General features: G+C 36.9%; 1 protein-coding gene across 2 annotated transcripts; it reads left to right on the top strand.

The window, feature by feature from the left end:
* Positions 1 to 254: 254 nt before the first annotated feature.
* Positions 255 to 14,677, top strand: LOC127879987 (uncharacterized). Of its 2 annotated transcripts, XM_052427148.1 has the most exons (8): positions 255 to 422; positions 6,825 to 6,901; positions 7,447 to 7,664; positions 9,768 to 9,972; positions 11,876 to 12,043; positions 12,618 to 12,680; positions 13,123 to 13,136; positions 14,409 to 14,677. In XM_052427148.1, the coding sequence occupies exons 2-7, from the start codon at positions 6,829 to 6,831 to the stop codon at positions 13,125 to 13,127; spliced, it is 732 nt and encodes a 243-aa protein (XP_052283108.1). In that variant the 5' UTR covers positions 255 to 422; positions 6,825 to 6,828; the 3' UTR covers positions 13,128 to 13,136; positions 14,409 to 14,677. The 2 variants fall into 2 exon arrangements, with proteins under 2 accessions (XP_052283108.1, XP_052283107.1); XM_052427147.1 differs by lacking the exon at positions 13,123 to 13,136.
* Positions 14,678 to 15,234: the final 557 nt, after the last annotated feature.

The following is a 15,234-nucleotide window of genomic DNA, read 5'->3' as shown; positions in this document are numbered from 1 at the left end:
CATTCAACAGGTCTCTTTCAGCGCATTTTGTCTATTTGCATCGCGTAAATGAATCAAGCATTCAATTGCTGATTTATAAGAATGAATTGATGTTATTCGATATGATAAAGAATGCAATGCTATAAAACACTATCTTACAAACGATAGTGCACACACAACGTTTTCAATTGACACAAAATATTCGGGCACAACAAGATAACGATCTATTTCCTGCATGCATATTTGACAAGTACTAATCACAGAATCGACGAATGTATTATGCATGTAAAATGTCTGCGTCAGCCAATTTCAACAGGCTGTTAATTAAGAAAGTCTCATGTTTTTTAACAAAGTCTTACATCGAAACAAGGCTGACGCTGAATTTTAATTGTTTCGTATTTACTCACAAGACTGAACAGGGACAGAAAAGCGGCAATTTTCAGGTCGGTGTTTAGTTCACATTTTCGTTTTTAATATTTAGTTTTGTAGTAGAACATACACTTTATTTGGATAAAAAAAAGTTCTTCATAGTATTCATCGAATACCATACTATTTCAAAATGACCAATACAATGGTAATCGTAAATAATGATAGTTTTGTATAGAACTGTTTAAACTGCAAACAAGCTGACAACGCACACCGTACTGTATACATGATTATTGCATGCAGCTGACAGGTCACACCTTACTGTTTACACGATTAATGCATTCAGCTAACAGGGCACACCATATTGTACACACGATTAATGCATGCAGCTGACAGGGCACACCGTACTGTATACACGATTAATTCATGCAGTTGACAGGGCACACGGTACTGTATACACGATTAATTTATGCAGCTGACAGGACACAACGTACTGTATACACGTTGAATGCATGCAGCTGACAGCGCACAACGTACTGTATACACGATTTATGCGTGCAGCTGACAGGACACACCGTACTGTATACAAGATTAATGCATGCAACTGGCAGGGCAAATCGTACTGTATACACGATTAATGCATTAAGCTGATAGGGCACACCGTTCTGTATACACGATGAATGCATGCAGCTTACAGCGCATTCCGTACTGTATACCTATTAATTCATGCAGCTGACAGGGCACACTGTACTGTATACCCGATTAATGCCTGCAGCTGACAGGGCACACCGTACTGTATACACGATTAATGCGTGCAGCTGACAGGGCATACCGTACTGTATACACGACTAATGCGTGAAGCTGACAGGGCACACCGTAAGGTATACACGATTAATGCGTGCAGCTGACATTACACACCGTACTGTATACACGATGAATGCATCCAGCTGACAGGGCAAACCGTACTGTTTTCACGATTAGTTCTTGAAGCTGACAGGGCACACCGTACTGTATACACGATTAATTCATGCATCTGACAGGACACACCGTACTGATTATACGATGATTGCATGCAGTTGACAGGGCACATCGTACTATATACACGTTGAATGCATGCAGCTTACAGCGCACGCCGTACTGTATACACGATTTATGCGTGCAGCTGACAGGGCACACCGTACTGTAAACACGATTAATGCATGCAGCTGACAGGGCACACCGTAAGGTATACACGATTAATTCTTGCAGCTGACAGGGCACACCGTACTGTATACACGATGAATGCATGCGGCTGACAGGGCATACCGTTCTTTATACACGATTAATGCGTGCAGCTATCAGGGCACGCCGTACTGTATACCCGATTAATGTGTGCAGCTGACAGGGCACACAGTACTGTTTACACGATGAGTGCATGCAGCTGACAGGGCATATCGTACTGTTTACACGATTAATGCGTGAAGCTGACAGGGCACACCGTTCTGTATACACGATTATTGCATGCAGCTGACAGTGCAAACCGTACTGTATACACGATTAATTTATGCAGCTGACAGGGCACACCGTACTGTATACACAATGAATGCATGCAGCTGACAGGACACACTGTACTGTATAGACGATTAATCCATGCAGCTGAAAGGGCACACCGTACTGTATACCCGATTAATGCATGCAGCTGACAGGGCACATCAAACTGTATACACGATTAATGCGTGCAGCTGACAGGGCATACCGTACTGTATACACGATTATTGCGTGCAGCTGACGGGGCACACCGTTAGGTATACACAATTAATGCGTGCAGCTGACAGGGCACAGCGTACTGTTTACACGAATAATGCATGCAGCTGACAGGGCACACCGTACTGTTTTCACGATTAATTAATGCAGCTGACATGGCACACCATACTGAATACACGATTATTCATGAAGTTGACAGGGCACACCGTACTGAATACACGATGAATGCACGCAGCTGACAGGGCACACCGTACTGTATACACAATGAATGCATGCAGCTGACAGGGCACACCGTACTGCATACACGATTAATGCATGCAGTTGACAGGGCACACCGTAAGGTATACACGATTAATTCATGCAGCTGACTGGTCACACCGTACTGTATACACGGTGAATGCATGCATCTGACAGGGCACAGCGTACTGTATACACGATTAATCCATGCAGCTGACAGGGCACACCGTGCAGTATACACGATGTATGCATGCGGCTGACAGGGCATACCGTACTGTATACACGATTTATAAGTGCAGCTGTCAGGGCACACCGTACTGTTTACCCGATTAATGCGTGCAGCTGAAAGGGCACACCGTACTGTTTACACGATTAATGCATGCAGCTGACAGGTCACACCGTACTGTATACACGATTAATGCGTGCAGCTGACAGGGCACACCGTACTGTATACATGATTAATGCATTAAGCTGACAGGGCACACCGTACTGCATACATGATTAATGCATCCAGCTGACAAGGTACACCGTACTGTATACACGATTAATGCATTCAGCTCACAGAGCACACCGTACTGTATACACGATTGATGCATTCAGCTGACAGGGCACACCGTACTGTTTAAACGATTAATGCATGCACCTAAATGGACACCGTACTTTAAACACGATTAATGCATGCAGCTGACAGGGCATATCGTACTGTTTACACGGTTAATGCATGCAACTGACAGCTTAAATTTATGAAGCAGCATGATAAATGGGATTTGAATACATAATATTTTCCGCTACGGGAAATAGCGTACTCAAGTATAAAAAAATATTAAAATGCGAACTTATGGCGTTTATTTACTTTAGTCAAATATGCGATTAACGAAATAATGTACTGCTAGTGTCTGCCTGCACAATCTTCCCTCTTACTCAATCCGTCGGTTGATGCTTGAGGTAAGGGGAAACATAACTTACCTGTCCCGGCTGTTTTTGACGGTTGTAGGGACCCTTAGACCTCTGTACCCGAGCTCTCGCTTCATGGTGCCGTGTCAGGTCTCTAGGGACAACAATACCCGAGCTCTCGCTTTATGATGCGGGTCGGGTCTCTAGTGACAACGATACCCGAGCTCCCGCTTCATGATGCCGGGTCAGGTCTATAGTGACAACGATACCCGAGCTCCCGCTTTATTGTGTCGGGTTAGGTCTCTAGTGACAACGATACCCGAGCTCCCGCTTAAGGGTGCCGGGTCAGGTCTCTAGTGACAACGATACCCGAGCTCCCGCTTCATGGTGCCGTGTCAGGTCTCTAGTGACAACGGTACCCAAGCTCCCGCTTTATTGTGCCGGGTCAGGTCTCTAGGGACAACGGTACACGAGCTCTCGCTTCATGGTGCCGGGTCAGGTCTCTAGGGACAACGGTTCCATAGCTCCCGTTTCATGGTGCCGGGTCAGGTATCTAGAATCAACGGTTCCCGAGCTCCCGCTTCATGATGCCAGTTCAGGTCTCTAGAGACAACGGTTCCATAGCTACCGCTTCATGGTGCCGGGTCAGGTCTTTAGTGACAACGGTACCCGAGCTCTCGCTTCGTGAAGCCGGGTCAGGTTTCTAGGGATCCCGAGCTTCCGCTTCATTATGCATGGTCAGGTCTATAGGGACAACGACCCTTAGTGTACCGGAGCTGCCGCTTTATGATGCCGGGTCAGGTCTCTACTGACAGCGATACCCGAGCTCCCGCTTCATGATGCAGGGCCTGGTCTCTAGTGATAACGGTACCCGAGCTCCCGCTTTATGCATTTTGTCGTGCTTCATTCTTAAAAGTAAAAAAAAAGTAAAGTTCATGATCGTTTTGACCGCACCGGATTTCTCTCTTTCGTAATTAAAACTAGCGCAACCATAAATCATGATCTTTGGTTTAAGCTTGATATGAACAGGACGTTTGGTCAACAACGAAGAATGTGAATCACCTAGTAAGTGTTTAATTGAAACCTGTTAATTGAAGCGCGACTAAGAAACTAATTTTCCTTGAACCGTTGTCGATTCATATTCCTGGCTTGAACCATTAACTAGTTCTTTGTTAGAGACCTTAAGACGCCTCCACAGTGGGTTCCCAGCCCGAGACCTCCCGATAGCCAGGCACACACCATATCACCTCAAGCGATTCGATAATAAGTAATAAAAACGTACACAAAACACTGCCCATTATGCAACAAATCTGATGGTCTGAGGCGCGTTGCATATTGGACATGTTGATGCTTTCATGTTTGCAACTTGGGTCAATATTAACATTACTCAATAGCGTTACGAAAACAAGTCTGTAATAATAAATTTAAGGTACAGCGAGAACAATCTGAATTTCATACTTAGTGTAAAAGTACTACACCAGCGTAACGCGGAAGTATATGGAAATAAAAGTTAGTGCGCTAAAGAGGAGCCGTAAATTAAACCAAAACTGAGTTGAAACCAACAGGCTTTCATTCGCCCCAGCCAATATAAATGTATTCGATACTTTATGTTAATTTTCTGGCATCTGAACGTGAGCGGAATTTCTGAATGTTGAAAACCTGATTGTGTTTACCAAGCGCTTGATACTGATTTAGACACGCGTTTTCGCATCCGAATTTTCAGCTGGAAATCAATTACTCTTTAGCAATTTCAGTCACTTCGTTACCTGAGATACATCGACAACAGGCTCTTACAATGAAAGATATTATTCCTTCTTCAATCATCGATTCAAAGCGTGAGCTGTGGTTTGCAATGTGAAGTATTCGCGTTTCATGTCGGAATGATATAACTGTTGATCACACGTTAATACAGTCTTATTTAAATCGGGAATTAAATAGGCAAGTTTTGTGCGTGATAAAATAATGACAACCAGAGTTGTGCAACTTGTCCTTTACTGTCCCCTTATGATAGTTTGCGAGTGTTCCAAGTATGAAAGCAATTATTAATGTGTATAGTGTTGTTGCAATAATTGATTTTCTTTCTTTTGGCTGCATGTGTTCCGAAGTCGGAACAGAGATAGCTACAATTTAAACTGATTTCGGGTTGAAATTAACTTGCCGCTTAACCTGTCCACCTATTTAAATAAGATTAACTCCACTTGTAAATACCTGAGCATTTAATATGTGCGGACACGTGTCAATTACTAGTATTCTAACCATTACTATACCACATTATATTAGTGTCATGCAACTCATTTATAAACGAAGCTCAACAATATAAACTATTTTAACGATCGCTTCATGTATATTTTACTTAAGTTAATCAATTACCTATAAAAATACACGCTCATGTATTTAATAATAAAATAACAAGTTCAAGAATGATCGCATGTGTGTAAATGCTGTGTAACCATAAGCTATAAATGTAACGCACATGTGTGTAAATGCTGTGTAACCATAAGCTATAAATGTAACGCACATGTGTGTAAATGCTGTGTAACCATAAGCTATAAATGTAACGCACATGTGTGTAAATGCTGTGTAACCATAAGCTATAAATGTAACGCACATGAAAATTGTAAAAGTTGCAAAACTCATGCGCCCCTGTCACTGTACAATCACGTGTCGCTGAAGTGTCTTTATTGTGTTCATACACATTTAAAAAAGCGAAAACGATGCTGCTTTACCGTCGCCGTACATTAACATATATATAATGTTTTTTATTTAGTGTAACGGTGTGAACGCGAATAAAATTCACATTACACTTACAGCAATGTCAGATAAAAGTTTTGAATACAGTATCAGACAGGTTCCAGATATCATACGCAATGTTTACCAGAAATTACCAAGCTTGAAGATGTGACGTAAAAAGTTGATGTCAAACAGAAGTAAATAAGTTATACACGTACACTGTATGTATAGACATGTTGTAATTAAAGATGTTTTCTTTTTTAGTTTTATTTCAATTATGTGTTGCTTAATTTGATCAATAGTGTTTTCTATTTTCCGGGTATACGTATTGCTTGGCTGATGCTGAATAAGCTATGTAACAATTTTCAGAAATTTCCTCATATATGTGAAGTGGAATATCTCTGCCTTTTCTTAAGGTGTGTCTGATATTGTCAAGTGTCGAGACGCAGTATTGGTGGCTTTTGTCCTTTGACAAAACATGCTGCACATATATACTAGTATATTTGTGCAATTTAGATTTAGAGTTTAATTTTATCATCTCATTTAAAGAAGATAGTAAGCAGAGTGTTACATGACCTTTTACGCCAACAAAGGCGCAATCTCTTCTTCTGTCGTTTTCATGCTTAACTCTTTCAGTGCTGGAACCGAATTTTGAAGGCCTTTGCAAACAGTTTGGATCCAGATGAGACGCCACAGAACGTGGCGTCTCATCAGGAGCCATATTGTTTGCTATTCTGATAGTATTCTTTGGGAAAAAAATCGAATTTAAGAAATTCAGCCGACGACATTTTAGCAGACGACAAATTTCCCAGCATGCAAAGGGTAAAAGTTATAATCATTGCACACAGATGCATAATATAGGACCATCATTTCAGAACAATGTCTCCAGCTGTTATGATGTTGCGGGGAGCGCTTTGTATCTTTGTCTTGGTGGCTACGGTCTACTGCTTGCGTAAGTAGAGACCTCCCATATTTCACACAGATTTATAACCAGAACATTATGATTTTTTTTATTGAATGTCTGAAAATATTCTAGCAACGATGATTGATGTGAACGCTAATAGGTTATACATGTAGATAAACGTAATCTCTTTTAAATAATGTGGTTAATGCCTGTGTCGTGCTACAAGTCCGGGACCTCTGTGTCAACTTTTGCTGAGCTCTATATCCACTAGCTTTGCAAATGACATCATATCAAAACAGTTTTATAAGTACATTGGGTAAATTGTATGTTATTTAAGAAGCATGTGTCTGTCTTGGAGAGAAAAAATATGCAATTGTAAACAACATATAGTGAATTGGTTCCAACCTGTTGGATTTGCCTTGTATAGTTGTTGATTGTTCACTTAAGTGTTTTAGCCTGACGTTATACAGACTTCGGAATCCGGCTTCTAGAAGTAATAAAGGTCAAAGAAGTATACGATATTGATTTTAGGGGTCCCACTTAGGTACATTGTCTTCGTAACCGAAATATTAATTTGGGATCATTATTTACAGCGACTGAAATTGAGGCCAAATCCAAATGCGGATCCTCTTTCAAGCTGACGCTAAACGAAGATTATCGCCTGATCAGTAAAGCTGTCGTGGACACGAATGACACTTGTACGATCAAGTTCACTTCGGTTACCAAGGGAGACTGTAAGGGCACGTGCTACATGTTCGACCATTATGCTGAGATAACGGACGAAAATGTGATATTGAACGTGGGCAAAAAGGTAGAAAATTAGTTTTCGTGTTGTATCAGAGAGAGGGTTTAGAATCATGTCGTTTCTCGTATAACGTTATCGAACCATCTTCCTCTTGAAATTTGTGATGTTTTGGACATTCTATTTGAGTCGAAAACCATTGAATAAATAGCATAAAACTCTAGTCCTATTTACGTGTTATGATGCAAACAAATATACAGATTAAAGTTGACTTTTGACTACTTATTCCTGATACAGGATCTAATGGAGAAAATTCTTGCTCGAACTTTTCATCCACGACCTGGTACAAATAAATTATTTCATAAAACAAAAACTGCTTCTAATCGATTTTGATGTACTCAACATACTTACTATAACTGTAAAAAGGTAGTCTGTCATCAAAGTAGTTTTGACATTGATAAGCCTTTATATAGTTTTACACAATGACTTACACTGCCCAGCATCTAAGTGTTTCATTCCGTTGGATTGTACTATTTCGACTTTTAAACAAAGGGCAAACCATTTAAGTACCATATTTAAATACCCGCATACGCCTAGTTTGGTTACTTTATTTTGAAAGTTTACACTTAAAGATGTAAACACATAGACTAATTTGTTTTGGAAAGCTAGTTTGTCAGATATTGACCTAAAATATTTAATTCAAACATACAGCATGTATTCTCCATACTGAACTGACCATTTAGGCCGAGTTTTGTAAATTAAGTTTGACTTGTTTTAAAATTAAGGCTCTTTATATACTTTGAATTATATTTTAGATACGGATGTTAAACATTTTGGTAAAGCTAGTTTCTCATGATTGGCTTAAGGGATATCATTTTATGGTAAAGAATGTATTTACAATATTAAAATGACCTCGCAAGCTAAGTTTATTAACTACCTTATCCGATATTTGCCATAATAATTAACGGTATATTTTACACTTAGAAATTTTACATTTTGGCTATGTAGACAGTTTTTAGCTCTTCCGACTTAGAGATTTTCATCAAACTTCATATATAGCAACCTTGTACCAAGATCCCACCCACCCTAATTTGGATTGTATATTGATGGCGTCAATGTCACTGTTACAAAAAGAACACCCGGTATTCCGATACATTTCTCAATTTTGAATTAATCTGATGTAATGAAACTTCATAAATATAAACATTGCATCAAGATGTCGCTTTGAAAGGTAAAGGACAGGTATAGTAAAATATTGGTTAAACTGTAACTATTAATGAATACTGTAAAATCCTTTATACATAATAACTTGAAAGGAAATCGACTAATTGCAATAGAACTTAATTAATATATTTCCTTTATACATGGAATATAAATGGGCTTAACGTGATCAAGGTAAATTTAACTGTAAGTTAGTATATAAAAATGATTTCGGCTCAATATCTCGAAAATAGATTGAGCTATTATAATGAAGCATACATATTTGAACAGTGTACACCTGCTTTTTTTTTGTTTGAATATTGGGGCAAGGGCAACACTCAAAGCCACTGTTTTCTTAATATGGAGTAATGGTTTCTATTCTATATTTGTCTCGTAGTATATTTTCAAATTGAAAAACACACACTAAATTTCTTGAAAGCTAAGATAATATGTATCTACTAAACAAACAGTTTAGTATAAAAAAAGCCAGCAACTTATTTAAAACACGAACAACAAAGGTCGAGCGAACTGTCATCCCAATAGCTCTTGTTATAAGAATATGCGATTGGTTCATGTGTGACGCCGTTATGTTTGTCTTTAGGAAGAAACGACATAGTTTTGATTCTCAACATTAAGTTCAAAACATTCAAACTGGTTTACTATGTTAACTTTAATTACTTTAATTAATGTGTTCAGTTAATTAAGCGATTAGGAAGCAAATGGTCTTATAATATTCCCGTGTTGTAGACATGTTTTAACTTTAATTGCTTTTGGAGTGTTAAACCGTAATCTGGAAAGTTCGTTCAAATAACTGATTTAAAAATTATTGCTCTTTCAATTTCTCGAGATCAAAGTATCATAACACTTAAGCTGCTTGAAAAGTAAAATACAGATCAAAAATGTCCTTTTGTTTTCTAAATAAGTTTGAAGGTGTTTGACATTACCAAATATAATTGTGTCCGTATCTTGTAGAGTTATCAGAAAGGAAGCGATTTCTCGAACGAGCCCACGTGCATTGATGACGTCACTGTCGACGTAGCGTTGATACACGCGGCGGGATTCACGTACAACGAGACATACCCAAACTACAAGTTCAAGTTGAACGTCTACAACAAGTGCGGACCGAAGGGCAAAATTGTAAGCCTGACTTTTGAAGAGGCAACTAGGGAAGTTGATGGTATGTGAACATTTATTATGTCATATCGTACACAATGAAATCATAGAGAATTTTGCATTGTTTTCTTTGCTCTTCCTAAGTTAAATATGTGTTCTGTTTCGAACTCTTGTGGTTATTTACGTCGGGTCAATATTAAGGTATGTAATGTTTTATAAGAAATATGTGTTTGGTATATACTTAGTTTATATTTTTAAGTAAAAGTTTCATAATATAATGATATTAATTAATTCAATTTCTAGAAGTAGTAATATGGGAAATAATTACATTAATTTGTTCACTTGCTAGAAGCTTAGTTATTGGGCGTCATTCAGTCGTATAAAACTACTGCTTTCCGCCTAATTGCACTGCATATATGATTAAAAATGATAATTGATAATTGTATTACTTGACTTAATAATATAATGCATCTCATCATTTTATAGTTGTTTTGCTTGGTCATCCACTTTCTGCTTTGGATATGACCATTTGGACCCATTCCAAAACATTTGTGTATTATAAACCGGCCGGTGCAAGTATTTCTGTGTTTATTTGTGTTTGCAACTAATATTTTATTAATTGCAGAATCAGATATAAAATGCATTTTATAAACATCAGTTATAAAATAGGCTGTATCAAATACAGAAACTTACACTTATGTGAATACTCACACTTTGTTCAGACTATGTGAGAATAAAATATTGAGGCGTCTATTTTATATTGTTTGTTGAAAGAAAAACTGTAAATTCGCCGCATAAACAACACAATCGGAATTATTTTATCAATTTATTGGAAAAAACAACCACTTAATAATGCTATAATATTTGACTAGAAGCTAATATAAAAACGCTAAATGATCATCTTTAATACGGAAAAAAAATGGTTTAATTAAACCGGAATACGACGACTTTGAAGCTGGTATTGGCTAGTTAATAGAGAAACAGCTAACTCTCTTCTTCATTTTTCTTTCTAGTATGCATTCCAATATAAAATGATCAAAAAGGGCAGTTATCAGTTCAAGAAACGTTTAAACAAAATATAAACAAGCTCTTATTTGAAGATTTTTTCTTAAGGATTTCACAATTCACTGAGATATTATTGCAAGCAAATCAAAACTGTATTTGTGTTATTTAAACTAAAACGTTTTATTTAAACTTCACATTGTAATGATTTTGATCGTTTTCATAATGGCGTCGTTTTTCTGTATTGGCAGAGTTTTCGGAGGTTAAACATAAGAATCACGCTGCTGTGGGCTGAAACCGAACAAGATGGTCGTTTAATATTGTACATTCAATAAATAATATATTTACCATTTTACAACGAACGTTTGCAAAACAATTCCATTTTTAACACAGATTATTCAAAATAGCAAAATGGAATGACTTCATAAACATCAGTTTACTTATATGCAGGTCAAATTATTTTCATTTTCCCTTCCGAATATTCCTATCACGTTACTCCAAGCGCCTCAAAGAAGAATGTTTTTGCTTGATTTAGTTTAACTTTCTTTATATTTCCTGTTTACATGACGTACACACATAATGAACTGTCCCCGTTACTAGGTTTCCACCACGATGCTTAACGGATTTTTTTTACAATTTCCAACTTCTTTCAAGAAACGACAGAAGATTGAAAACAACTTTAGTATTTATGATCATCCAACAATTCCAATGGCACGATTGCTTCGAAAGCGAAGAAATTACGTGGAATGTTCTTTCTGGATAATTTTAAACGTCATCCTGCAAGACTTTACAAACAATACATACAAATACAAATCAGGCTCTGATTGTAGCTATACTGTGAAACGACGTCTTTGTGGCCGAATGTTCTGAGTTGATAAAGTACAACCCCTTACTAGAAAGGTAAAAAGGATTTTCATTTTTATTAGAATATAGGAAAAACATCTGTTTACACTGCTCGTTGCTAGGTTACCACCACGGCAAAGAAAGAGAGTCGCGCGAAAAGAACCAGTATATTGTGGGAATTCTGACCGGATTTGGGCTCGCTCTGTGCTTCTTGATCCTGCTGGGACTCACCCACTGCTACAAAGGCAAGGGCACCAACAGCGGCTCCAGCCGCAGCGCGCTCCCCACACGTAAGATATTCGCCCATGCTTACGTATTCACTGGTTGTTATTCCGACAAGTTATGCACTTGTTTTAGATTATTGATGTTTCTAATCAAAATCAGTAAATACTTTCGCCTCAGGATAACGAATAATCTGAATATATGCTAGTGATACGGAAAGATCAACCAGTTTGTTTCTATATCGTAATCTATCAAACAAGTTATGTCATAACTATCGGAAATGAAGTGTTGTTTCACTTTTTACGCTTAAATACAAATTTACTATTGATGATTTCGCTGATCTTGACATAGTCCAGGTAAAAAAATTGAGTATCATACAACGGCGGTCCTTATATATTCATAAAATTTTGCTTCGCACTTGCTTCTCTGTTTATACATATATAAATGTATTTAATATGATATGGGCTATGTAAATAGGTCATAATTGCAAATTTAAATAAACTTGTACTATCATTTCATGTCTAATTGTGTGATCTATCTCAGCAAGCCGTCTCTGTAATTGTGATATAACGTATGCATTCGCTGAATGTCAGCATGTTTGTAGCTGGTATGAATATATCTCGTTTTGCTGGTTGTATTTAGATCCAGACAAAGTGGCAGCTAAACCTCTGATGTCGGGCCAGGACGGATACGCAGCCAGGAAAGGTGCTTACTCGATTTTCACTCTTAATTTTTATTTATGTATTTATTTATTTGTTTGTTTGTTTGTTTGTTTGTTCGCTCGTTCGTTTGTTCGTTCGTTCGTTTCGTTTCGTTTCGTTCGTTTCGTTTCGTTTCGTTTTGTTCGTGCGTTGGTTCGTTTGTTCGTTGCTTCGTTTGTTCGTTTCGTTTCGTTTCGTTTGTTCGTTCGTTTCGTTTCTTTCTTAAGAATCAAATTAAACAAATTAATTCTTGTATCTCTATACAAAGCTATTTGCGTTAAATTCATCAAGGCACGCATGCAGATTTATTAATGATGCTGCAATTTAAGAGTATGCTAAGTTAAACATGTCTTGTTTTGTTATTGTGTTTGGCGATTTAATGTTATAGTATGTTTAACATGGTTTTATCATAATTTAAATGTATGACTGTTCTTGTTTATCTTTAGCATAAGTGAAATGGGTACTTAGCAAATATATCGCTTCATATATGTGCATGTGTAATCAGAATCTTTTACAATTATGTAAGTACCAGTAAATGTACTAAACGTGTGAAGCAAGAACATATTAAAGCCGTGGTGTCACGTTTTACCCTAAGACAATATCTACAATTTATTGAACGTAGCTGGCGTTAATGTTCGCTTTTTGGCTCATATATTTCGCAGAACATTAGTGCGACAAATGGATTGTCAATGTAACCAAGAGGAACACTCCGCATGTCATGTATTAAATAAAAGTCAATGATGTGTCAAGAGAAAAAACAACAACATGATTATGCATTCGAAAACTTGTATTATTCTAGACATAAAATTCAGGCATTTTATTATTATTTGCTATAAACATTAGTTGTCGTGTAATACAGTCAGTTAAAGTGTTTCCAAGTATCAGTATGTTTTGGTAATGTAAGATTGTGTTTTAGTTGTTAAAAGGTTTAAAAAAACATAGATTTGACACATATTGATTGTTTTCCCTCCATATTCCATTTACCTCGTCAAAGAAATGTGTCATTGAGTTGCGCGCTAAGTAACAACATTTCTAAATTCGTTTGATATAATATTATTTGTAATAAAAAGGCATGTGACATATAAGGCAACGGCGCTGACACTGAGCATACTTCTATAATCGTACTCAGAGTTTGCAAGGGAAACATCGTATGATTTAACAATCATGATTTTCATGTCAGTTTTGTTTATTTTATTCGAAAGCAATTTCACAGTTTAGTTTTTCTTTAGAAAATATCCGGTAAATTTTAGAACAAATAATAGAATATTTACATTAATTCGTCATAATGCACAATAATCAGACAGATCACCAAATGTGTCGTCTAGCTTTAAATTCTATTTAATGTGTGTGGTTTTGAAGTGGCAAGTATTCAAAAGAAATCCATATACATGTTTACCATTAAACATAATTTACTAAAATGTTGATTCATAAAGTAAATATTAATTAGAAAGTGTATATGGAAATTAAGTTTTAATAATAAAACGGTGTTTTATTACTTGAAATACATGAATTTATTCCAAGTCAACAATCAATGAGAAAAAACGCGACACTTGTTATATTTAGGTATCTTATGCATGTATAGTGTACTAAAGCTGAAAGATTCAAATTAATAATAATGTATATTGTTATTAAAGTAAGGCAATCAATGGTAAAATTTCTACTCAAGATGGTTTTCAAAATTTTAGGCATATGCAAATAGTTTAACAATTGTACAACAATTTGGTGTTCACAGGAGTTCAGACAGACGCATAACTGAAAACCGGGACTGTCGACGAAAGCTTATTTATTCAAGAAACAAGGAATGGTGCAATCGAAAAGGTTGAAGACACTGAAAAAAAAGAAACAATAACCACCCTGATGCAGAGTCGGGAGAGCGTTAGGATATAATCGTCTATTTAAGTTATTAATTTGTATATCATACAATTGATTAGCCAGATGTTTGAGTAATATGTTAAATCATGTAGCTAATGAATCATTCTTCAGTAAAAAATATCAATTAAATATTTCGTTTATATTTTCTTTCTCGTGCATTGAAATATTTCGCAGCTATTGCTGACAAATGTGGATAACTTCCGAAATTGCAAACAAACTGGAATATGAACTAATGACTGCTATAAATATTACTGAATATAAATTGAAATCAAGTTACCACGAGTTATCGATACCCAGCTGCTATGAACATGAAAATGCCTGAAGTAAAATCAGGTATTTATAGATCGCTATGATTCACCTGACACATACGTGTAAGCTATTAGCATGCGTGCGTTGCATGGAGTGCTGTTTCTCAGTTTTGTTTGTGTGCGTCGTTTAAGAAATAAATGAAACCCTGATAATTAGCAGTCGTGATTTGTTTTGTATCTTTACCAATATTAAAGTACGACACGTTATTTAGTCATCATAACGAAACTTTAATATGTTTATTGCCCAATAAACGTTTGCGATGTTTCAGGCATGGTGTCTTCAGTATCGAACATGTCAAAAAATATTCTCCAGCTTTGTTTTGAAATATACAAATAGCGATCGCGTGTGTAAATGTAATTCTGTTGCGAATGAAAACC

This window comes from Dreissena polymorpha, chromosome 4, assembly GCF_020536995.1.
Source record: "Dreissena polymorpha isolate Duluth1 chromosome 4, UMN_Dpol_1.0, whole genome shotgun sequence".
NCBI classification, from domain to species: Eukaryota; Metazoa; Mollusca; class Bivalvia; order Myida; family Dreissenidae; genus Dreissena; species Dreissena polymorpha.
Note: the sequence above shows the minus strand (reverse complement) of the source record. Positions and strands in the feature narration are given on the sequence as shown.